The sequence below is a fragment of the Bombina bombina genome, chromosome 2 (genome assembly GCF_027579735.1).
Source record: "Bombina bombina isolate aBomBom1 chromosome 2, aBomBom1.pri, whole genome shotgun sequence".
Taxonomy (NCBI): domain Eukaryota; kingdom Metazoa; phylum Chordata; class Amphibia; order Anura; family Bombinatoridae; genus Bombina; species Bombina bombina.
In genome coordinates this window covers 107,378,600-107,403,548 of record NC_069500.1, presented here as the reverse complement: position 1 = coordinate 107,403,548, position 24,949 = coordinate 107,378,600, and the positions used below count along the sequence as shown (strand labels likewise).

Sequence of the window (24,949 nt, the reverse complement as noted above, 5' to 3'; positions counted from 1 at the left end):
GTTTATTAGATTTCTTTTGAATAACTACTAACGTAGTATCCGAATCCTCCAAAGTAGCCAAAACCTCTGTAAGAAGCGCAAGGAGGTGTTAAAGCTTAAATCTAAAAATCACTGCTTCAGAATCAGAACAACCATACTCTCTGAATCTGAAACTTCCCCCTCAGACGCTATGGAAGAATCCACCCCCTCAGACCTAAGGGAAGAAACATTCAGCATAGCCATACTTGATTCAGACAACTGAATCCTTATATCTCCTTTTACGCTTTCCCTGAAACGCAGCAAAAACCGCCAAGGCATTAGTTACCGCAGAAGATATCCGAGTACAAATTTCCTGCAAGGAAACTCCAACTGGAGTAGAAACACTGGGCAATGAGATGACAATGAATGAAGGGGGACACGAGGAGAAAGCTGTGGCATATTCTGAACAGGATCCACTGCAGCTAATGATGGTTCAGGAAAAATCTTTTCCCTACACTGCAAGGTCCTCTCAATATATGAGGCACAAAAAGGCATTGGAGGTTCCACATTAGAATCAAAACACAAGCTACATAACGTCTTGCAAAGCTTCTTCCATCTTTACCAAAAACAAATCAAATTGGCTTAAAAAAAAATAAACAAAAAATGTTACTGTCATTTTAAATAGCAACTTTTTTACTGCAAAAAATGAGATTGCTTTAAAAATTAAAAAACACCCTAAGAAAGGCAGCCTCCTTACCTCAACAAACCCTGCTGAAGTGCCTACCTGACCCCTGAAGCCGGAAAAAGTAAATTTATGCTTACCTGATAAATTAATTTCTTTTACGATATGACGAGTCCACGGATTTCATCCTTACTTGTGGGATATTAACCTCCTGCTAACAGGAAGTGGCAAAGAGCACCACAGCAGAGCTGTATATATAGCACCTCCCTTCCCCTCCACCTCCAGTCATTCGGCCGAAGGTTATAGGAAGAGAAAAGGAAAGGCTTAAAATGTGCAGAGGTGACTGAAGTTTAAAAAAAATTAAATAAATCTGTCTTAAAATAACAGGGTGGGCCGTGGACTCGTCATATCGTAAAAGAAATTAATTTATCAGGTAAGCATAAATTTACTTTTCTTTTACAAAGATATGACGAGTCCACGGATTTCATCCTTACTTGTGGGAAACCAATACCAAAGCAATAGGACACGGATGAAAGGGAGGGACAAGACAGGAACCTAAACTGAAGGCACCACTGCTTGAAGAACCTCTCTCCCAAAGATAGCCTCAGAAGAAGCAAAAGTATCAAATTTGGAAAATTTGGAAAAAGTATGAAGGGACGACCAAGTCGCACCCTTACAAATCTGTTCAACAGATGCATCGCTTTTAAAAGCCCATGTGGAAGCCACAGCCCTAGTAGAATGAGCCGTAATTCTTTCAGAAGGCTGCTGTCCAGCAGTCTCATATGCCAGGTGGATGATACTTCTCAGCCAAAAAGAAAGAGAAGTAGCCGTAGCTTTCTGACCCCTACGCTTTCCAGAATAAACAATGAAAAATGAAGATAATTGACTGAAATCCTTAGTTGCCTGTAAGTAAAACTTTAAGGCACGGACCATATCCAAATTATGCAACATATGCTCCTTCTTAGAAGAAGGGTTAGGACACAAGGAAGGAACAACAATTTCCTGATTAATATTCTTATTTGAAACAACCTTAGGAAGGAATCCAGGTTTGGTACATAACACCACCTTATTAGAATGCAAAATGAGATAAGGGGAATCACACTGTAGTGCTGAAAGCTCAGAAACTCGTCGAGCAGAAGAAATAGCAACTAAAAACAGGACTTTCCAAGATAACAATTTGATATCCATGGAATGCATGGGTTCAAACGGAACCCCTTGAAGAACTCGAAGAACTAAATTCAAACTCCAGGGAGGAGTAATGGGTCTAAATACAAGCTTAATTCTAGATAGAGCCTGACAAAAAGACTGAACATCTGGCACATTTGCCAAACGTTTGTGAAACAGAATTGACAAAGCTGAAATTTGTCCCTTTAAGGAACTCGCTGATAACCCTTTCTCCAATCCTTCTTGGAGAAAAGACAGAACCCTAGGAATCCTAACTTTACTCCATGAGTAACCCTTGGATTCACACCAAAAGATATTTGCGCCATATCTTATGATAGATTTTTCTAGTGACAGGATTTCTGGCCTGTATCAAAGTATTGATGACCGAATCAGAGAATCCTCGCTTCGATAAAATCAAGCGTTCAATCTCCACGCAGTCAGCTGCAGAGAAATTAGATTTGGATGTTGGAAAGGACCTTGAATGAGAAGGTCTTGTCTCAATGAAAGAATCCATGGTGGCAAAGAGGACATGTCCACTAGATCTGAATACCAAGTCCTTCGTGGCCACGCAGGCGCTATCAGGATCACTGATGCTCTCTCCTGTTTGATTCGAGCAATCACGCGTGGGAGAAGAGGAAGCGGTGGAAACACATAAACTAGGCTGAACTGCCAAGGCATCTATCAGTTCGGCCTGAGGATCCCTTAACCGGGATCCGTATCTTGTAAGCTTGGCATTTTGTCGAGATGCCATCAAATCCAATTCTGGTCTGCCCCATCTGAGAATCAATGAGGCAAATACCTCCTGGTGAAGCTCCCACTCCCCCGGATGAAAAGGCCGTCGACTTAGAAAATCCGCTTCCCAGTTCTCTACACCTGGGATGTAGATCGCTGACAGATGACAAGAGTGGGCCTCCGCCCAACGGATTATCTTGGATACTTCTATCATCGCTAAGAAACTCCTTGTGTAAGTAGGCATTTCCAGATATTTATCCATTTTACACAATTTCTCTGGAGGAATCACAATAGGGTCACAATCATCCAGAGTCGCTAAAACCTCCCTAAGCAACAGGCGGAGGTGTTCAAGCTTAAATTTAAATGACATAGCGTCTGAATCTGTTTGAGAGGTAAAACATTTACTGAATTTGAAATTTCACCCTCAGACAGCAATTCCCTGACCCCCAACTCAGAGCACTGTGAGGGTACATCGGAAATAGCTAATAAAGCATCAGAGGATTCAGTATTTACATTAATACCTGACCTACTGCGTTTACCCTGCAACACTGGTAATTTAGACAATACCTCTGTAAGGGTAGTTGACATAACTGCAGCCATCTCCTGCAGAGTAAAAGAATTAGACGCACTAGAAGTACTTGGCGTCGCTTGTGTGGGCGTTAAAGGTTGTGACACTTGGGGAGAATTGGATGGCATATCCTGATTCTCTTCAGACTGAGAAACATCCTTAGGCACACTTTCTTGACCCAATATATGGTCTTTAAAATGTAAGGCTCTTTCAGTACAAGAGTTACACAATGCCAAAGGGGGTTGCACAATAGCTTCTAAACACATAGAACAATGAGATTCCTCAATGTCAGACATGTTGAACAGACTAGTAATAACCATAAAAGTCGTTTAAACACTTATTTATTGCATTAAATAAACTTTAGAAAAAAACGTGTACTGCGCCTTTAAGTGAACAATTTTCCCAAAATGCTCAAATAACGTTAAATTATCTTTAATTTTAACTCAAAATCGTTGGTTAATCCAAAAATTTCTGCACCCAAAAGCAAGGGCAGAAATAAGGTTCTAAAGTACTTAACAACAAGTCATTTTATAGACAAAAATACCCTCTGCACCGCAGAGCTGTGGCGCCTACCTGCCCCCAGGGTACTTTCCAAAACTTCAGACCAGCTTGCACAGTCCAGGAGAACCAGAGTTACTGCTTGCTGCGGCCTAGCCTGAAGGAAATGCGCATCTGAGCGTGCGAAAATAAGCCCCGCCCCTTAAGGTCGACGCCGGAGTAGGCCCAAACACAACCGCATGGAGAAGCGGTTTCACACCTAAGTAAAACAGCTAATGTCTTATAACCCCTCAAATGTCAGTAAGCAAACATATGAATGCCACAAAAATAAAAAAACGTTTATGTATCATTTTTCTTTGAATGCCCATTAGTCAACCATTAATAAAATTCAGGGACTCCAATAATACCCTTCATATAAAATAGGATTACTGTTTACCCCATTCCCATGCAGGGAAATAAATGAGAGCCAAATCTGATATATCACGTCTCCTCAGAATAAAAAAGCTGAACATACCTCAATGCTGCTTGTAGCATGAAACCAGTCTCCACACTGAAGATGTCTCATGGTTACCTTCATAAGTCTTGTGGGAACCAGCATGGATCTTAGTTACAACTGCTAAGATCACCAATCTCAGGGCAGAAATCTTCCATATCCCCCTGAGGAAAATCATACTCACCGGTACCATTTAAAATAAACTTCTTGATTGAAGAAACTATAACTAACACCTCACTTTAGCATGTCTTCCTAGTATAACACAGGCAAAGAGAATGACTGGAGGTGGAGGGGAAGGGAGGAGCTATATATACAGCTCTGCTGCGGTGCTCTTTGCCCATTCCTGTTAGCAGGAGGTTAATATCCCACAAGGATGAAATCTGTGGACTCGTCATATCTTTGTAAAAGAAAACAGAATTTATGCTTACCTGATAAATTACTTTCTCTTACAGGTGTATTCAGTCCACGGATTCATCCTTACTTGTGGGATATTCTCAATCCCTACAGGAAGTGGCAAAGAGAGCACACAGCAAAGCTGTCCATATAGCTCCCCTCAGGCTCCGCCCCCCCAGTCATTCGAACGACGGTTAGGAGAAAAAGGAGAACCATAGGGTGCAGTGGTGACTGTAGTTATTGTAAATTAAATTTGAACCCGACTTAATATCAGGGCGGGCCGTGGACTGAATACACCTGTAAGAGAAAGTAATTTATCAGGTAAGCATAAATTCTGTTTTCTCTTACTTGGTGTATTCAGTCCACAGATTCATCCTTACTTGTGGGATACCAATACCAAAGCAATAGGACACGGATGAAGGGAGGGAACAAGTCAGGTCACCTAAACGGAAGGCACCACTGCTTGCAAAACCTTTCTCCCAAAAATAGCCTCCGCAGAAGCAAAAGTATCGAATTTATAAAATTTGGCGAATGTATGCAGAGAAGACCAAGTCGCTGCCTTACAAATCTGTTCAACAGAAGCCTCATTCTTGAAAGCCCATGTGGAAGCCACAGCTCTGGTGGAATGAGCTGTAATTCGTTCAGGAGGCTGCTTACCAGCTACCAGAATGACAGAGAGGTAGCAGTCGCTTTCTGACCTCTCCTCTTACCAGAATACACAACAAACAAGGATGATGTTTGTCTGAAATCTTTGGTTGCTTTTAGATAGAACTTTAAAGCATGAACCACATCAAGATTGTGCAACAGTCGTTCCGTCTTAGAAACTGGATTAGGGCACAGAGAAGGAACAATGATTTCCTGGTTAATATTCCTATTAGAAACAACCTTTGGAAGGAAACCAGGTTTAGTACGTAAGACAACCTTATCTGCATGGAACACCAGATAGGGTGAATCACACTGCAAAGCAGACAATTCTGAAACTCTTCGAGCAGAAGAAATAGCTACTAAAAACAAAATTTTCCAAGATAATAACTTGATATCTATGGAATGCAAAGGTTCAAATGGAACCCCTTGAAGAACTGAAAGAACTAAATTTAGACTCCATGGAGGAGCCACAGGTCTGTAGACAGGCTTGATTCTAACTAGGGCCTGTGCAAACGCCTGAATGTCTGGTACAGCTGCCAGAAGCTTGTGTAACAGAATAGACAGAGCAGATATCTGTCCTTTTAAGGAACTAGTTGACAGACCTTTCTCCAAACCTTCTTGGAGAAAAAACAATATCCTTGGAATCCTAACCTTACTCCACGAGTAACCCTTGGATTCACACCAACAAAGATATTTCCACCATATCTTATGGTAAATTTTCCTGGTGGCAGGCTTTCTGGCCTGTATCAGAGTATCTATAACTGAATCAGAGAAACCCCGCTTAGCTAGGATTAAGCGTTCAATCTCCAAGCAGTCAGTTGCAGAGAAACTAGATTTGGATGCTTGAAAGGACCTTGGATTAGAAGATCCTTCCTCGATGGCAGTTTCCATGGTGGGACCGATGACATGTCCACTAGGTCTGCATACCAAGTCCTGCATGGCCACGCAGGCGCTATCAGAATTACCGAAGCCTTCTCCTGTTTGATTCTGGCTATTAGCCGAGGGAGAAGAGGAAACGGTGGAAAGACATAAGCTAGACTGAATGACCAAGGCGCTATTAATGCATCTATCAATGCCGCCTTGGGATCCCTGGATCTGGATCCGTAAAGGGGAAGTTTGGTGTTCTGATGGGACGCCATCAGATCCAACTCTGGAATGCCCCAAAGCTGGGTCAGCTGAGCAAAAACCTCCGGGTGGAGTTCCCACTCCCCCGGATGGAAAGTCTGACAACTTAGAAAATCCGCCTCCCAGTTGTCTACCCCTGGGATGTGAATTGCAGATAGATGTCAGGAGTGATCCTCCGCCCATTTGATGATCTTGGTTATTTCCTTCATCACTAGGGAACTCTTTGTTCCTCCCTGATGATTGATGTACGCCACAGTCGTGATGTTGTCCGACTGAAACCTGATGAATTTGGCCTCTGCTAGTTGAGGCCACGCCTGGAGCGTATTGAATATCGCTCTCAGCTCCAAAATGTTTATCGGGAGAAGAGATTCTTCCCGAGACCATAGTCCCTGAGCCTTCAGGGAATTCCAGACCGCACCCCAGCCTACCAGACTGGCATCGGTCGTGACAATGATCCACTCCGGTCTGCGGAAACTCATTCCCTGAGACAGGTAAACTTGAGACAACCACCAGAGAAGAGAGTCTCTGGTTCTTTGATCCATTTGAATTTGAGGAGACAAATCTGCGTAATCTCCATTCCACTGTTTGAGCATGTACAGCTGCAGTGGTCTGAGATGGATTCGGGCGAAAGGGACTACGTCCATTGCCGCAACCATTAAACCAATAACTTCCATGCATTGAGCCATGGAAGGCCGAGGAATGGAATGAAGAACTCGGCAAGTATTCAGCAGTTTTGACTTCCTGACCTCTGTCAGAAAGATTTTCATTTTTACCGAGTCTATTAGTGTTCCCAGAAAGGGAACCCTTGTGAGCTGGGACAGAGAACTCTTTTCTACGTTCACCTTCCACCCGTGAGACCTTAGAAAGGCCAGAACAATGTCCGTATGAGCCTTGGCTCTGTGAAAGGACGACGCCTGTATTAATATGTCGTCTAGGTAAGGTGCTACTGCAATTGGTAATGTTTGTCCAGAAAGGCGAACCTTACGAACTGATGGTGATCGTTGTGGATAGGAATATGTAGATATGCATCCCTTAGATCCACGGTAGTAATATATTGACCTTCCTGGATCATTGGCAAGATTGTCCGAATGCTTTCCATCTTGAAAGACGGATCTCTGAGGAATTTGTTTAGAATCTTTAGATCCAGAATTGGCCTGAAAGTTCCCTCTTTTTTTGGGAACTACGAACAGGTTTGAGTAAAAGCCCAGTCCTTGTTCTGCAATTGGAACTGGGTGTATTACTCCCATTTTTAGGAGATCTTCTACACAGTGTAAGAACGCCTGTTTCTTTGTTTGGTCTGAAGACAAACGAGAACTGTGGAACCTTCCCCTTGGGGGAGAATCCTTGAATTCTAGAAGGTACCCCCCCCATAGCAACTATTTCTAATGCCCAGGGATCCGGAACGTCTCTTGCCCAAGCCTGAGCAAAGAGAGAAAGTCTGCACCCTACTAGATCCGGTCCCGATCGGGGGCTACCCCTTCATGCTGTCTTGGTAGCAGGAGCAGGCTTCTTGGCCTGTTTAACCTTATTCCAGCCCTGCATGGGTTTCCAGGTTGCTTTGGGCTGGGAAGTGTTATCTTGCTTTGCGACAGCAGAGGTTGCCGCTGTTCCGCTCCTGAAGTTGCGAAAGGAGCGAAAATTAGCCTTGTTTATAGCCTTAAACGGCCTATCTTGTGGAAGGGCATGACCCTTGCCCCCAGTGATATCTGAGATAATTTCTTTCAGCTCTGGGCCGAAAAGAGTCTTCCCCTTGAAGGGAATATTTAACAGTTGTTTTGGACGACACATCCGCCGACCATGATTTGAGCCAAAGCGCTCTTCGCGCCATGATGGCAAAACCTGAGTTTTTTGCCGCTAGTTTAGCTAACTGGAAAGCGGCATCAGTGATAAAAGAATTATCCAGCTTTAGAGTATGAATTCTATCCATGACCTCATCGTATGAAGTCTCCCTCTGGAGCGACTCCTCCAGGGCCTCGAACCAAAAAGCCGCTGCAGTAGTTACAGGAATTATGCAGGCAATTGGTTGAAGTAGAAAACCTTGCTGAACAAAAGTTTTCTATCCATAGGATCTTTGAAAGCACAACTGTCCTCTATTGGTATAGTTGTACGCTTAGCAAGTGTTGAAATTGCCCCCTCCACCTTAGGGACCATCTGCCACTCGTCCCGCCTGGGGTCATTTATGGGGAACATTTTCTTAAAGATAGGGGGGGGAACAAAGGGTACCCCTGGTCTCTACCACTCCCTAGTCACAATATTCGCCACCCTCTTTGGGATCGGAAATGACTCAGTGTATACGGAGACCTCTAAAAACCTGTCCATCTTACACAATTTTTCTGGGACCACCATGGGGTCACAATCATCCAGCGTAGCTAAAACCTCCTTAAGCAGTACGCGGAGGTGTTCCAGCTTAAATTTAAACGCTAAGGAATCTGAATCTGCCCGCTGAGAAACTTTCCCTGTATCAGAAATGTCTCCCTCAGACAGACCTTCCCTCACCGCTACTTCTGAGTTTTGAGAGGGTACTACAGATAAATTATCCACAGCGTCTGATTGCTCATCCTCTGTATTTAAAACTGAGCTATCGCGCTTTCTTGGAAAAACTGGCAGTTTGGATAAAAATGCTGCAAGGGAATTATCCATCACTGCTGCTAATTGTTGTAAAGTAATAGGGGCCAATGCGCTAGAGGTACTAGGCATCGCTTGCGCGGGCGTAACTGGTGTAGACACGTGGGGGGAGGAAGAAGGACTATCCTCATTACCCTCCGTTAAGGAATCATCTTGGGCAGCATTTTTAATTGTCACTGGATGATCTTTAAAATGCTTAGATGTTTTTGCACACTTTAAACATAAATGCAATGGGGGTACTGCCATGGCTTTTGAACATAAAGAACAAGGTCTATCTGAAGGCTCAGACATGTTTGACAGACTCAGACAACACTAAAATATTGAAAAAAATACTTTTGCAAAAACTTTACTGTCTCTTTACATAATAAAAGGCATACACTTTTTTACCAAATCATCAAAAAACATCCGATCTTAATGAAATTTTCACCACATGATCCTAATGACTTGAAATGATTGCACACAAATTTTCAAATCGCTTAACCCCTTAATGCCCAAACCGGAGCAAAATGAAGTAAACACCCGGTTTAACCCACTACAGTACGATGCCAGTGTCTTTGCTGTGGCTTTACCTTCCTTTAGGGTTAATTGCAGGTGTAAATTAAGCCTCCCTGAAGTTCCCCTGTACTCTAAAGGCTCTGCACATGAAGCTGCATGGAGCTGTGTTGCAAATTAACTGCGCAATTGAGGCGCAAAAATGAGGCCCCCTCCTTCATTACTCCAGAGTTATGGGGCCTTTCTGAGTCAGATTAGCTGTCTTACAAAATGCCAGGCATAAAAAAGTCCCCAAAAAGTGTTTCCAACATCTAAAACGCTTAATAAATATAATATTACCCTAATAAAGTAATCGATTTAGCCCATCACAGTGTCTGTCAGTATTAAAGCCCTTAACTGAAGCCATCATTCTATAATGTGTCTCAGAAAATGGCTTACCTTCCCTCATGGGATTTCTGTCAGTCTTCTAGCACTACCAGGTCTTGTTAGAAAAACATAATTTATGCTTACCTGATAAATTTATTTCTCTTGTGGTGTATCCAGTCCACGGATCATCCATTACTTGTGGGATATTCTCCTTCCCAACAGGAAGTTGCAAGAGGATCACCCACAGCAGAGCTGCTATATACCTCCTCCCCTAACTGCCATATCCAGTCATTCGACCGAAACAAGCCGAGAAAGGAGAAACCATAGGGTGCAGTGGTGACTGTAGTTTAAATTAAAATTTAGACCTGCCTTAAAAAGACAGGGCGGGCCGTGGACTGGATACACCACAAGAGAAATAAATTTATCAGGTAAGCATAAATTATGTTTTCTCTTGTAAGGTGTATCCAGTCCACGGATCATCCATTACTTGTGGGATACCAATACCAAAGCTAAAGTACACGGATGAAGGGAGGGACAAGGCAGGCTTAAATGGAAGAAACCACTGCCTGTAGAACCTCTCCCCCAAAAATAGCCTCCGAAGAAGCAAAAGTATCAAATTTGTAAAATTTTGAAAAGGTATGAAGCGAAGACCAAGTCGCCGCCTTGCAAATCTGTTCAACAGAAGCCTCATTCTTAAAGGCCCAGGTAGAAGCCACAGCTCTAGTAGAATGAGCTGTAATTCTTTCAGGGGACTGCTGTCCAGCAGTCTCATAGGCTCAGCGTATTACGCTCCGAAGCCAAAAAGAAAGAAAGGTTGCCGAAGCTTTTTGACCTCTCCTCTGTCCAGAGTAAACAACAAACAGTGTAGATGTTTGGCGAAAATCTTTAGTAGTTTGTAAGTAAAACTTCAAAGCACGGACCACGTCCAGATTATGTAAAAGATGTTCCTTCTTTGAAGAAGGATTAGGACACAATGATGGAACAACAATCTCTTGATTGATATTCTTGTTAGAAACTACCTTAGGTAAAAACCCAGGTTTTGTACGCAGAACTACTTTATCTGAATGGAAAATCAGATAAGGAGAATCACATTGTAAGGCAGCTAGCTCAGAGACTCTCCGAGCCGAGGAAATAGCCATCAAAAACAGAACTTTCCAAGATAAAAGTTTAATATCAATGGAATGAAGGGGTTCAAACGGAACCCCTTGAAGAACTTTAAGAACCAAGTTTAAGCTCCATGGGGGAGCAACAGGTTTAAACACAGGCTTAATTCTAACCAAAGCCTGACAAAAAGCTTGAACGTCTGGAACTTCTGCCAGACGCTTGTGCAAAAGAATAGACAGAGCAGAAATCTGTCCCTTTAAAGAACTAGCTGATAATCCTTTTTCCAAACCCTCTTGGAGAAAGGACAATATCCTAGGAATCCTAACCTTACTCCATGAGTAATTCTTGGATTCACACCAATAAAGATATTTACGCCATATCTTATGATAGATTTTCCTGGTGACAGGCTTTCGTGCCTGTATAAGGGTATCAATGACTGACTCGGAGAAGCCACGCTTTGATAAAATCAAGCGTTCAATCTCCATGCAGTCAGTCTCAGATAAATTAGATTCGGATGATTGAAAGGACCTTGTAGTAGAAGGTCTTGTCTCAGAGGCAGGGTCCATGGTGGAAAGGATGACATGTCCACTAGGTCTGCATACCAGGTCCTGCGTGGCCATGCAGGCGCTATCAATATCACTGATGCTCTCTCCTGTTCGATTTTGGCAATCAGTCGAGGGAGCAGAGGAAAAGGTGGAAACACATAGGCCAGGTTGAAGAACCAAGGTGCTGCTAGAGCATCTATCAGTGCCGCTTCTGGGTCCCTGGACCTGGATCCGTAACAAGGAAGCTTGGCGTTCTGGCGAGACGCCATGAGATCCAGTTCTGGTTTGCCCCAACGATGAACCAATTGAGCAAACACCTCCGGATGGAGTTCCCACTCCCCCGGATGAAAAATCTGACAACTTAGAAAATTCGCCTCCCAGTTCTCTGACCCGAGAAAGCCACCAGAGAAGAGAATCTCTGGTCTCTTGATCCAGATTTAGCAGAGGGGACAAATCTGTGTAATCCCCATTCCACTGACTGAGCATGCATAGTTGCAGCGGTCTGAGGTGTAGGCGCGCAAATGGCACTATGTCTATCGTCGCTACCATCAAGCCGATTACTTCCATACACTGAGCCACCGAAGGGCGCGGAATAGAATGAAGAACACGGCAAGATTTTAGAAGCTTTGATAACCTGGATTCTGTCAGGTAAATCTTCATTTTTACAGAATCCTAGGAAGGAGACTCTTGTGAGTGGGGATAAAGAACTCTTTTCCTCGTTCACCTTCCACCCATGTGACTTGAGAAATGCCAGAACTATGTCCGTATGTGACTTGGCAATCTGAAAGCTTGACGCCTGTATCAGGATGTCGTCCAGATAAGGGGCCACTGATATACCTCGCGGTCTTAGGACCGCCAGAAGCGATCCCAGAACCTTTGTAAAGATTCTTGGAGCTGTAGCTAACCCGAAGGGAAGAGCCACAAATTGGTAATGCCTGTCCAGAAAGGCAAACCATAGGAACCGATGATGATCTTTGTGAATCGGTATTTGAAGGTAAGCATCCTTCAAATCCACTGTGGTCATGTACTGACCCTCCTGGATCATAGGTAGGATGGTCTGAATAGTTTCCATTTTGAACGATGGAACTCTGATGAATTTCTTTAAGATCTTTAGATCCAAAATGGGTCTGAAGGTTCCCTCTTTTTTGGGAACCACAAACAGATTTGAATAAAAGCCCTGTCCCTGTTCCGTCTGTGGAACTGGATAGATCACTCCCATAACTAGGAGGTCTTGCACACAGCATAAGAATGCCTTTTTCTTTATCTGGTTTACAGATAATCTCGAAAGGTGAAATCTCCCTTGAGGAGGGGAAGCTTTGAAGTCCAGAAGATATCCCTGAGATATGATCTCCAATGAACATCTCTTGCCCACGCCTGGGCGAAGAGAGAAAGTCTGCCCCCTACTAGTTCTGTTACCGTATAGGGGGCCATTCCTTCATGCTGTCTTAGAGGCAGCAGCAGGCTTTCTGGCCTGCTTGCCTTTGTTCCAGGACTGGTTAGGTTTCCAGCCCGGCTTGGATTGAGCAAAAGTTCCCTCTTGTTTTGTAGCAGAGGAAGTTGATGCTGCACCTGCCTTGAAATTTCGAAAGGCACGAAAATTAGACTGTTTGGCCCTTGATCTGGCCCTGTCCTGAGGAAGGGTATGACCCTTACCTCCAGTAATGTCAGCAATAATTTCCTTCAAACCAGGCCCGAATAGGGTCTGCCCCTTGAAGGGAATGTTAAGTAATTTAGACTTTGAAGTCACGTCAGCTGACCAAGATTTAAGCCATAGCGCCCTACGCGCCTGGATGGCGAATCCAGAATTCTTAGCCGTTAGTTTAGTCAAATGAACAATGGCATCAGAAACAAAAGAATTAGCTAGCTTAAGTGTTCTAAGCTTGTCAAGTATTTCAGTCAATGGAGTAGCTGTCTGAAAGGCCTCTTCCAGAGACTCAAACCAGAACGCCGCAGCAGCAATGACAGGCGCAATGCATGCAAGGGGCTGCAGGATAAAACCTTGTTGAATAAACATTTTCTTAAGGTTACCTAATTTTTTATCCATTGGATCTGAAAAAGCACAACTATCCTCGACAGGGATAGTGGTACGCTTTGCTAAAGTAGAAACTGCTCCCTCCACCTTAGGAACCGTCTGCCATAAGTCCCGTGTGGTGGCGTCTATTGGAAACATTTTCCTAAAAATAGGAGGGGGGGAAAACGGCACACCGGGTCTATCCCACTCCTTATTAATAATTTCTGTAAACCTTTTAGGAATTGGAAAAAACATCAGTACACACCGGCACTGCATAGTATTTATCCAGTCTACACAATTTCTCTGGCACTGCAATTGTGTCACAGTCATTCAGAGCAGCTAATACCTCCCCAAGCAATACACAGAGGTTCTCAAGCTTAAATTTAAAAGTAGAAATATCTGAATCAGGTTTCCCCGAATCAGAAATTTCACCCACAGACTGAAGCTCTCCTTCCTCAGCTTCTGCATATTGTGACGCAGTATCAGACATGGGCCTTAAAGCATCTGCGCGCTCTGTATTACGTCTAACCCCAGAGCTATCGCACTTTCCTCTGAATTCAGGCAGTTTGGCTAATACCGCTGACAGGGTATTATCCATGATTGCCGCCATGTCCTGCAAAGTAATCGCTATGGGCGTCTTTGATGTACTTGGCGCCATTTTAGCGTGAGTCCCTTGAGCGGGAGTCAAAGGGTCCGACACGTGGGGAGAGTTAGTCGGCATAACTTCCCCCTCGTCAGAATCCTCTGGTGATGATTCTTTTAAAGATAACAGCTGATCTTTATTGTTTAAAGTGAAATCAATAAATTTAGTACACATTCTCCTATGGGGTTCCACCATGGCTTTTAAACATAATGAACAAGGAGTTTCCTCTATGTCAGACATGTTTATACAGACTAGCAATGAGACTAGCAAGCTTGGAAAACACTTTAAATCAAGTTAACAAGCAATATAAAAAAAACGTTACTGTGCCTTTAAGAGAAACAAATTTTGCGAAAATTTGAAATAACAGTGAAAAAAGGCAGTTAAACTAACAAAATTTTTACAGTGTATGTAACAAGTTAGCAGAGCATTGCACCCACTTGCAAATGGATGATTAACCCCTTAATACAAAAAACAGATTAACAAAAGGAAAAATATGTTTTTTAAACAGTCATAACAACTGCCACAGCTCCTACTTTTGAAGCCTTTTGAGCCCTTCAGAGATGTCCTATAGCATGCAGGGGACTGCTGAGGGAAGCTGAATGTCACAGTTTGTAATTTTAACTGCACCAACTGTAACTTTTATACTATAACAGTGGAAAGCCTAAGGAAACTGTTTCTAGGCAAAAATAAAGCCAGCCATGTGGAAAAAAAATAGGCCCCAATAAGTTTTATCACCAAAACATATATAAAAACGATTAAACATGCCAGCAAACGTTTTATAATGCACATTAATCAGAGTATATACCTCTGATAGCAAGCCTGATACTAGTCGCTATTAAATCACTGTATTTAGGCTTAACTTACATTAATCCGGTATCAGCAGCTTTTTTCTAGCAAATTCCATCCCTAGAAAAACTTAAACTGCACATACCTTATTGCAGGATAGCCTGCACGCTATTCTCCCTCTGAAGTTACCTCACTCCTCAGACATATGTGAGAACAGCAGTGGATCTTAGTTACTTCTGCTAAGATCATAGAAAACGCAGGCAGATTCTTCTTCTAAATGCTGCCTGAGATAAAATAGTCCGACTCCATTTAAAAACAATAAACTCTTGATTGAAGAAAAAACTAACTATATTACACCACTTTCCTCTTACTACGTCCAGCTATGTTGAGAGTTGCAAGAGAATGACTGGATATGGCAGTTAGGGGAGGAGGTATATAGCAGCTCTGCTGTGGGTGATCCTCTTGCAACTTCCTGTTGGGAAGGAGAATATCCCACAAGTAATGGATGATCCGTGGACTGGATACACCTTACAAGAGAAAAATGACTGAACATATCTTAAGCAGTATAAGCCTGCAAACTGTTCCCCCCCAACTGAAGTTCTCCTGTACTCAACAGTCCTGTGTGGGAACAGCAATGGATTTTAGTTACAACATGCTAAAATCTTTTTCCTCTCAGCAGAAATCTTCATCACTTTCTGCCTCAGAGTAAATAGTACAAACCGGCACTATTTTAAAATAACAAACTCTTGATTGAAGAAATAAAAACTACAAATCTAAAACCACATACACTTTACCCTCCCGTGGAGATGCTACTTGTTAGAGCGGCAAAGAGAATGACTGGGGGGGGGGGGGGCGGAGCCTGAGGGGAGCTATATGGACAGCTTTGCTGTGTGCTCTCTTTGCCACTTCCTGTAGGGATTGAGAATATCCCACAAGTAAGGATGAATCCGTGGACTGAATACACCAAGTAAGGGAAATATTGACAATCCGGACCCAGCAGCTTTTGAAAGCAATGAAAACCGCCAGACTAAGCCCCGTCCCTGCGTGGACGTAGCTAAAAGACTGGCTTCCATTACAGTGGGGGGGAAGTTTTAAAAAACCACACAGAGCCTCTCTTGAGTGTCATACAGTGCCCAAAAACTGCCCAAATATAAAGCCACACTGGTTTAACAGTCCCTGAACCCATCAAAGTGCCAAACTCTCATTTAATAAAAAAATAAAAAACGGCACTTACCTGAGTCACATGTGCCCGGCAGCAGGGCAACTCACAGATATGGAAAGGCTTCCTCCCTCTATAGACCCGTAGAACAAATGAAGGACTGACTAAAGTTAATCAGGCATTCAGGGTAGGGCAGCACCAAACATGAAAGTGACGGTGAAATGAAAAATTCCACCAGTTTTCAAGTGCTCAAAAGCCACCACAGCTTTACTGAAGAGACTGATGTGGAACAATGCTAGACCCCAGTAAGAAAACAGAACAGCTCTGCTTTAAAAATAATAAACTCTTGATTAAATAATCTACACATACACCTAAAAACATTACCACCTCCTTGCATAGGCAAAGAGAATGACTGGAGGTTATGGGTAAGGGGGTGGTAATTAACAGCTTTGCTGTCCGCCTCCTGCTGGACAGGAGTGATATCCCAACAGTAATTAAGATGATCCGTGGAATCACTATATTTTAGGAAAGAAAACTGCTTAAAGGGACACTGTACCCAAAAATGTTATTTCGTGATTCAGATTGAGCATGAAATTTTAAGCAACTTTCTAATTTACTCCTATTATCAAATTTTCTTCATTCTCTTGGTATCTTTATTTGAAATGCAAGAATGTAAGTTTAGATGCCGGTCCATTTTTGGTGAACAACCTGGGTCGTCCTTGCTGATTGGTGGATAAATTCATCCACCAATGAAAAAACATAATTTATGTAAGAACTTACCTGATAAATTCATTTCTTTCATATTAGCAAGAGTCCATGAGCTAGTGACGTATGGGATATACATTCCTACCAGGAGGGGCAAAGTTTCCCAAACCTCAAAATGCCTATAAATACACCCCTCACCACACCCACAATTCAGTTTAACGAATAGCCAAGAAGTGGGGTGATAAAAAAAAGTGCGAAAGCATATAAAATAAGGAATTGGAATAATTGTGCTTTATACAAAATCATAACCACCACAAAAAAAGGGCGGGCCTCATGGACTCTTGCTAATATGAAAGAAATGAATTTATCAGGTAAGTTCTTACATAAATTATGTTTTCTTTCATGTAATTAGCAAGAGTCCATGAGCTAGTGACGTATGGGATAATGACTACCCAAGATGTGGATCTTTCCACACAAGAGTCACTAGAGAGGGAGGGATAAAATAAAGACAGCCAATTCCTGCTGAAAATAATCCACACCCAAAATAAAGTTTAACAAAAAACATAAGCAGAAGATTCAAACTGAAACCGCTGCCTGAAGTACTTTTCTACCAAAAACTGCTTCAGAAGAAGAAAATACATCAAAATGGTAGAATTTAGTAAAAGTATGCAAAGAGGACCAAGTTGCTGCTTTGCAGATCTGGTCAACCGAAGCTTCATTCCTAAACGCCCAGGAAGTAGAAACTGACCTAGTAGAATGAGCTGTAATTCTCTGAGGCGGAGTTTTACCCGACTCAACATAGGCAAGATGAATTAAAGATTTCAACCAAGATGCCAAAGAAATGGCAGAAGCTTTCTGGCCTTTTCTAGAACCGGAAAAGATAACAAATAGACTAGAAGTCTTACGAAAAGATTTCGTAGCTTCAACATAATATTTCAAAGCTCTAACAACATCCAAAGAATGCAACGATTTCTCCTTAGAATTCTTAGGATTAGGACATAATGAAGGAACCACAATTTCTCTACTAATGTTGTTGGAATTCACAACTTTAGGTAAAAATTCAAAAGAAGTTCGCAACACCGCCTTATCCTGATGAAAAATCAGAAAAGGAGACTCACAAGAAAGAGCAGATAATTCAGAAACTCTTCTGGCAGAAGAGATGGCCAAAAGGAACAAAACTTTCCAAGAAAGTAATTTAATGTCCAATGAATGCATAGGTTCAAACGGAGGAGCTTGAAGAGCTCCCAGAACCAAATTCAAACTCCAAGGAGGAGAAATTGACTTAATGACAGGTTTTATACGAACCAAAGCTTGTACAAAACAATGAATATCAGGAAGAATAGCAATCTTTCTGTGAAAAAGAACAGAAAGAGCAGAGATTTGTCCTTTCAAAGAACTTGCGGACAAACCCTTATCTAAACCATCCTGAAGAAACTGTAAAATTCTCGGTATTCTAAAAGAATGCCAGGAAAAATGATGAGAAAGACACCAAGAAATATAAGTCTTCCAGACTCTATAATATATCTCTCGAGATACAGATTTACGAGCCTGTAACATAGTATTAATCACAGAGTCAGAGAAACCTCTTTGACCAAGAATCAAGCGTTCAATCTCCATACCTTTAAATTTAAGGATTTCAGATCCTGATGGAAAAAAGGACCTTGTGACAGAAGGTCTGGTCTTAACGGAAGAGTCCACGGTTGGCAAGAGGCCATCCGGACAAGATCCGCATACCAAAACCTGTGAGTCCATGCCGGAGCTACCAGCAGAACAAACGAGCATTCCTTCAGAATCTTGGAGATTACTCTTGGAAGAAGAACTAGAGGCGGAAAGATATAGGCAGGATGATACTTCCAAGGAAGAGATAATGCATCCACTGCCTCCGCCTGAGGATCCCGGGATCTGGACAGATACCTGGGAAGTTTCTTGTTTAGATGGGACGCCATCAGATCTATTTCTGGAAGTTCCCACATTTGAACAATCTGAAGAAATACCTCTGGGTGAAGAGACCATTCGCCCGGATGCAACGTTTGGCGACTGAGATAATCCGCTTCCCAATTGTCTACACCTGGGATATGAACCGCAGAGATTAGACAGGAGCTGGATTCCGCCCAAACCAAAATTCGAGATACTTCTTTCATAGCCAGAGGACTGCGAGTCCCTCCTTGATGATTGATGTATGCCACAGTTGTGACATTGTCTGTCTGAAAACAAATGAACGATTCTCTCTTCAGAAGAGGCCAAAACTGAAGAGCTCTGAAAATTGCACGGAGTTCCAAAATATTGATCGGTAATCTCACCTCCTGAGATTCCCAAACTCCTTGTGCCGTCAGAGATCCCCACACAGCTCCCCAACCTGTAAGACTTGCATCTGTTGAAATTACAGTCCAAGTCGGAAGCACAAAAGAAGCCCCCTGAATTAAACGATGGTGATCTGTCCACCATGTTAGAGAGTGTCGAACAATCGGTTTTAAAGATATTAATTGAGACATCTTCGTGTAATCCTTGCACCATTGCTTCAGCATACAGAGCTGAAGAGGTCACATGTGAAAACGAGCAAAGGGGATCGCGTCCGATGCAGCAGTCATAAGACCTAGAATTTCCATGCATAAGGCTACCGAAGGGAATGATTGTGACTGAAGGTTTCGACAAGCTGCAATCAACTTTAGACGTCTCTTGTCTGTTAAAGACAGAGTCATGGACACTGAATCCATCTGGAAACCCAGAAAAGTTACCCTTGTCTGAGGAATCAAAGAACTTTTTGGTAAATTGATCCTCCAACCATGATCTTGAAGAAACAACACAAGTCGATTCGTATGAGATTCTGCTAAATGTAAAGACTGAGCAAGTACCAAGATATCGTCCAAATAAGGAAATACCACAATACCCTGTTCTCTGATTACAGACAGAAGGGCACCGAGAACCTTTGTAAAAATTCTTGGAGCTGTAGCTAGGCCAAACGGCAGAGCCACAAATTGGTAATGCTTGTCCAGAAACGAGAATCTCAGGAACTGATAATGATCTGGATGAATCGGAATATGCAGATATGCATCCTGTAAATCTATTGTGGACATATAATTCCCTTGCTGAACAAAAGGTAAGATAGTCCTTACAGTTACCATCTTGAACGTTGGTATCCTTACATAACGATTCAATATTTTTAGATCCAGAACTGGTCTGAAAGAATTCTCCTTCTTTGGTACAATGAAGAGATTTGAATAAAACCCCACCCCCTGTTCCGGAACTGGAACTGGCATAATTACTCCAGTCAACTCTAGATCTGAAACACATTTCAGAAATGCTTGAGCTTTTACTGGATTTACTGGGACACGGGAAAGAAAAAATCTCTTTGCAGGAGGTCTCAACTTGAAACCAATTCTGTACCCTTCTGAAACAATGCTCTGAATCCAAAGATTGTGAACAGAATTGACCCAAATTTCCTTGAAAAAACGTAACCTGCCCCCTACCAGCTGAGCTGGAATGAGGGCCGCACCTTCATGTGGACTTAGAAGCAGGCTTTGCCTTTCTAGCTGGCTTGGATTTATTCCAGACTGGAGATGGTCTCCAAACTGAAACTGCTCCTGAGGATGAAGGATCAGGCTTTTGTTCTTTGTTGAAACGAAAGGAACGAAAACGATTATTAGCCCTGTTTTTACCTTTAGATTTTTTATCCTGTGGTAAAAAAGTTCCTTTCCCACCAGTAACAGTTGAAATAATGGAATCCAACTGAGAACCAAATAATTTGTTACCCTGGAAAGAAATGGAAAGTAAAGTTGATTTAGAAGCCATATCAGCATTCCAAGTTTTAAGCCATAAAGCTCTTCTAGCTAAAATAGCTAGAGACATAAACCTGACATCAACTCTGATAATATCAAAAATGGTATCACAGATAAAATTATTAGCATGCTGAAGAAGAATAATAATATCATGAGAATCACGATGTGTTACTTGTTGTGCTAAAGTTTCCAACCAAAAAGTTGAAGCTGCAGCAACATCAGCCAAAGATATAGCAGGTCTAAGAAGATTACCTGAACACAGATAAGCTTTTCTTAGAAAGGATTCAATTTTCCTATCTAGAGGATCCTTAAACGAAGTACCATCTGACGTAGGAATAGTAGTACGTTTAGCAAGGGTAGAAATAGCCCCATCAACTTTAGGGATCTTGTCCCAAAATTCTAATCTGTCAGACGGCACAGGATATAATTGCTTAAAACGTTTAGAAGGAGTAAATGAATTACCCAAATTATCCCATTCTTTGGAAATTACTGCAGAAATAGCATTAGGAACAGGAAAAACTTCTGGAATAACCACAGGAGCTTTAAATACCTTATCTAAACGTTTAGAATTAGTATCAAGAGGACCAGAATCCTCTATTTCTAAAGCAATTAATACTTCTTTAAGTAAAGAACGAACAAATTCCATTTTAAATAAATATGAAGATTTATCAGCATCAACCTCTGAGACAGAATCCTCTGAACCAGAGGAATCATCAGAATCAGAATGATGATGTTCATTTAAAAATTCATCTGTAGGGAGAGAAGTTTTAAAAGATTTTTTACGTTTACTAGAAGGAGAAATAACAGACATAGCCTTCTTTATGGATTCAGAAACAAAATCTCTTATATTATCAGGAACATTCTGCACCTTAGATGTTGAAGGAACTGCAACAGGCAATAGTACTTTACTAAAGGAAATATTATCTGCTTTAACAAGTTTGTCATGACAATCAATACAAACAACAGCTGGAGGAATAGCTAAAGTTTACAGCAGATACACTTAGCTTTGGTAGATTCAGCACTTGACAGCGATTTTCCTGTAGTATCTTCTGACTCAGATGCAACGTGAGACATCTTGCAATATGTAAGAGAAAAAACAACATATAAAGCAAAATTGATCAAATTCCTTAAATGACAGTTTCAGGAATGGGAAAAAATGCCAAAGAACAAGCTTCTAGCAACCAGAAGCAATAAAAAATGAGACTTAAATAATGTGGAGACAAAAGCGACGCCCATATTTTTTCGCACCAAATAAGACGCCCACATTATTTGGCGCCTAAATGCTTTTTGGCGCCAAAAATGATGCCACATCCGAAACGCCGACATCTTTGGCGCAAAATAACGTCAAAAAAATGACGCAACTTCCGGCGACACGTATGACGCCGGAAACGGAAATAGAATTTTTGCGCCAAAAAAGTCCGCGCCAAGAATGACGCAATAAAATGAAGCATTTTCAGCCCCCGCGAGCCTAACAGCCCACAGGGAAAAAGTCAAATTTTAAGGTAAGAAAAATGTTAAATTAAAATGCATTATCCCAAATATGAAACTGACTGTCTGAAAATAAGGAAAGTTGAACATTCTGAGTCAAGGCAAATAAATGTTTGAATACATATATTTAGAACTTTATAAACAAAGTGCCCAACCATAGCTTGGAGTGTCACAGAAAATAAGACTTACTTACCCCAGGACACTCATCTACATATAGCAGATAGCCAAACCAGTACTGAAACGAGAATCAGCAGAGGTAATGGTATATATAAGAGTATATCGTCGATCTGAAAAGGGAGGTAAGAGATGAATCTCTACGACCGATAACAGAGAACCTATGAAATAGACCCCGTAGAAGGAGATCACTGCATTCAAATAGGCAATACTCTCCTCACATCCCTCTGACATTCACTGCACGCTGAGAGGAAAACCGGGCTCCAACTTGCTGCGGAGCGCATATCAACGTAGAATCTAGCACAAACTTACTTCACCACCTCCATCGGAGGCAAAGTTTGTAAAACTGAATTGTGGGTGTGGTGAGGGGTGTATTTATAGGCATTTTGAGGTTTGGGAAACTTTGCCCCTCCTGGTAGGAATGTATATCGCATACGTCACTAGCTCATGGACTCTTGCTAATTACATGAAAGAAAGTGCTGTCCAGAGTACTGAAACCAAGAAAAAGCTTAGATACCTTCTTTTTCAATTAATGATAGAGAACAAAGAAAAATTGATAATAGGAGTAAATTAGAAAATTGCTTAAAATTGCATGCTCTTTCTGAATTACAAAAAGGAAAAATTTGGGTTCAGTGTCCCTTTAAATAGCAGGTATTTTTGGAAAATACATTTTAAAAAGTACATATTGGACACACAATACTTGCAATGCCTGCATCTCTGCAATCACATAGCACATCTTCAAATGCCATGCTGCCTCTGTACAATTTACTACATTAAAAAATTACAAGACACAAATCACAAGTATATTTTTAACTTTACTGCCCTTTAAAACAACTTTTCAGTTTACTTCTATGATGACATTTGCTTCTCTCTTGGGATCATTGGTAGGCTCGGGACAAACAATACCCTGCTGGGAGCAAGCTTATGATTGGTGGCCTCTAGCCATTGGCTCCCCAGATGTGTACAGTTGCTCCTGAGCCTATTTTTCAGAAAAGGATACCAAGAGAAAAAAGCACATTTGATCATTAGAAAGTTTAAAATTTCATGCTGTATCTGAATCATTAAAGTTTGATTTTGACTTAACTGTCCCTTTAAAAAGGACAAAACTGAAAGGAATAAGAGCATTTAAGTTCTGATTATTTATAGCAATAAAAATGAATTTTGCAAAATTGCTTCTAGTAAAAGCTTTTACTGTGCCTAGGCTTATGAAGCATATCTAGGTGCACTACATACACCAGCATTTTAAGCAGAATGACTGCTTGGCAAGCTCTCAATGGCATATACATTGAGTCACCACCTAACATGATACAAGGCACCACTGGACTACCGAGCAGACATTGTTAAAATGCTGGTGCATAGCGTAAAACTAGATATGTTCCAAGCTCCCTTGCACTGTAAAAACACTCAATTGAATAGTGATATAATTTACTAGGACAATGTTTGCTAATATAAATGTATTGCAAAGCTGTTTCTATATAAAAAAATAAACATAGCATATTGAAAAAAATCTTATACTCTATAGATTAGCATGAATGGTTTAAATTTTTTAAATGCATTCAGTTTAAGAAAGTTACCTGGAAGGGCTGTGTGAGATAGTGGTTTGCTGATAATTGGAAGAAGCAGGGCTGCCATGCATGGAATTCTGGGGAAGCTTATACTGAGGCATCATCATCCCTATGACAGACAACAATATATGAAATCAAATATACAAAACAAATACATTCATTCAAATTAGATTCAAAAAGGAGGCTGGCATTTCAGAAATAAAAGTGGTTAAACTTTCTCAGAGAATTAAGAGTTTCAACCTACCATGTCAAACATAGATATAGGGTGCATTTTAAGGCCACCTCTTCAAAAAAAATAATCACACTGGAATACAGGGCAGATACTCCAAATCACACAATAGGAGTTAAATGGTATGCAAACTCTAAAGAGGTGTGTGGAGGTGTGTGTGTGTGTGTGTGTGTGTGTGTGTGTGTGTGTGTGTGTGTGTGTGTGTGTGTGTGTACAGTAAAACCTGCTTAAGACGGAATGGCATCGGACAAAGGAAATTTTCCGTCTTGGACAGGTTTCCGCCTTATACAGTTAGTGACTGATGAAGCATGTGCAAAATCCAAAATGGCATAATAATGTGTTACTGTATTGGTCATGAAGCCAGTCTGACTTGCACTGCTGCAAGGGAGCGTGGGAATGGTTTCCTGACCAATCAGGAAGTCGGGTGTGACCTGTTGCCCGGGTTCCTGATTGGCTGGAAAGCCATTTCCATGTTCCCTCGCGGCACTGCAGGTCTCCCTCTGTCAGTTCCAGTATCGGAGCATTTGGGCGCAAATGCTAAGGATCAACACCATATCAGTATCAGTGCATCCCAGAATTAATTTCTTGTTTTGCAAGTATCAAAGACAGTACAGTTTTTCTGCTTAATCATTACACCAGATTTTTTATTGATTTTTTATCTGGATTTACTTTTTTTTCCTAACACATTAAATGGGTGAGAAAAACATAATTTATGCTTACCTGATAAATTCCTTTCTTCTGTAGTGTGATCAGTCCACGGGTCATCATTACTTGTGGGATATTATCTGCTCCCCTACAGGAAGTGCAAGAGGATTCACCCAGCAGAGTTGCTATATAGCTCCTCCCCTCTACGTCACCTCCAGTCATTCGACCAAGGACCAACGAGAAAGGAGAAGCCAAGGGTGTAGTGGTGACTGGAGTATAATTTAAAAAATATTTACCTGCCTTAAAAAACAGGGCGGGCCGTGGACTGATCACACTACAGAAGAAAGGAATTTATCAGGTAAGCATAAATTATGTTTT

At 41.6% G+C, this 24,949-nt stretch overlaps 1 protein-coding gene across 1 annotated transcript in view; it reads right to left on the bottom strand.

Moving 5' to 3' along the window:
• Positions 1-24,949, bottom strand: part of NIPBL (NIPBL cohesin loading factor) — an 822,857-nt gene that overhangs the window by 489,223 nt on the left and 308,685 nt on the right. The window contains exon 4 of the mRNA XM_053699671.1: positions 23,707-23,806. Within this exon, the coding sequence (XP_053555646.1) occupies positions 23,707-23,806 (100 nt within the window). The remainder of the gene's footprint in view (positions 1-23,706; positions 23,807-24,949) is intronic.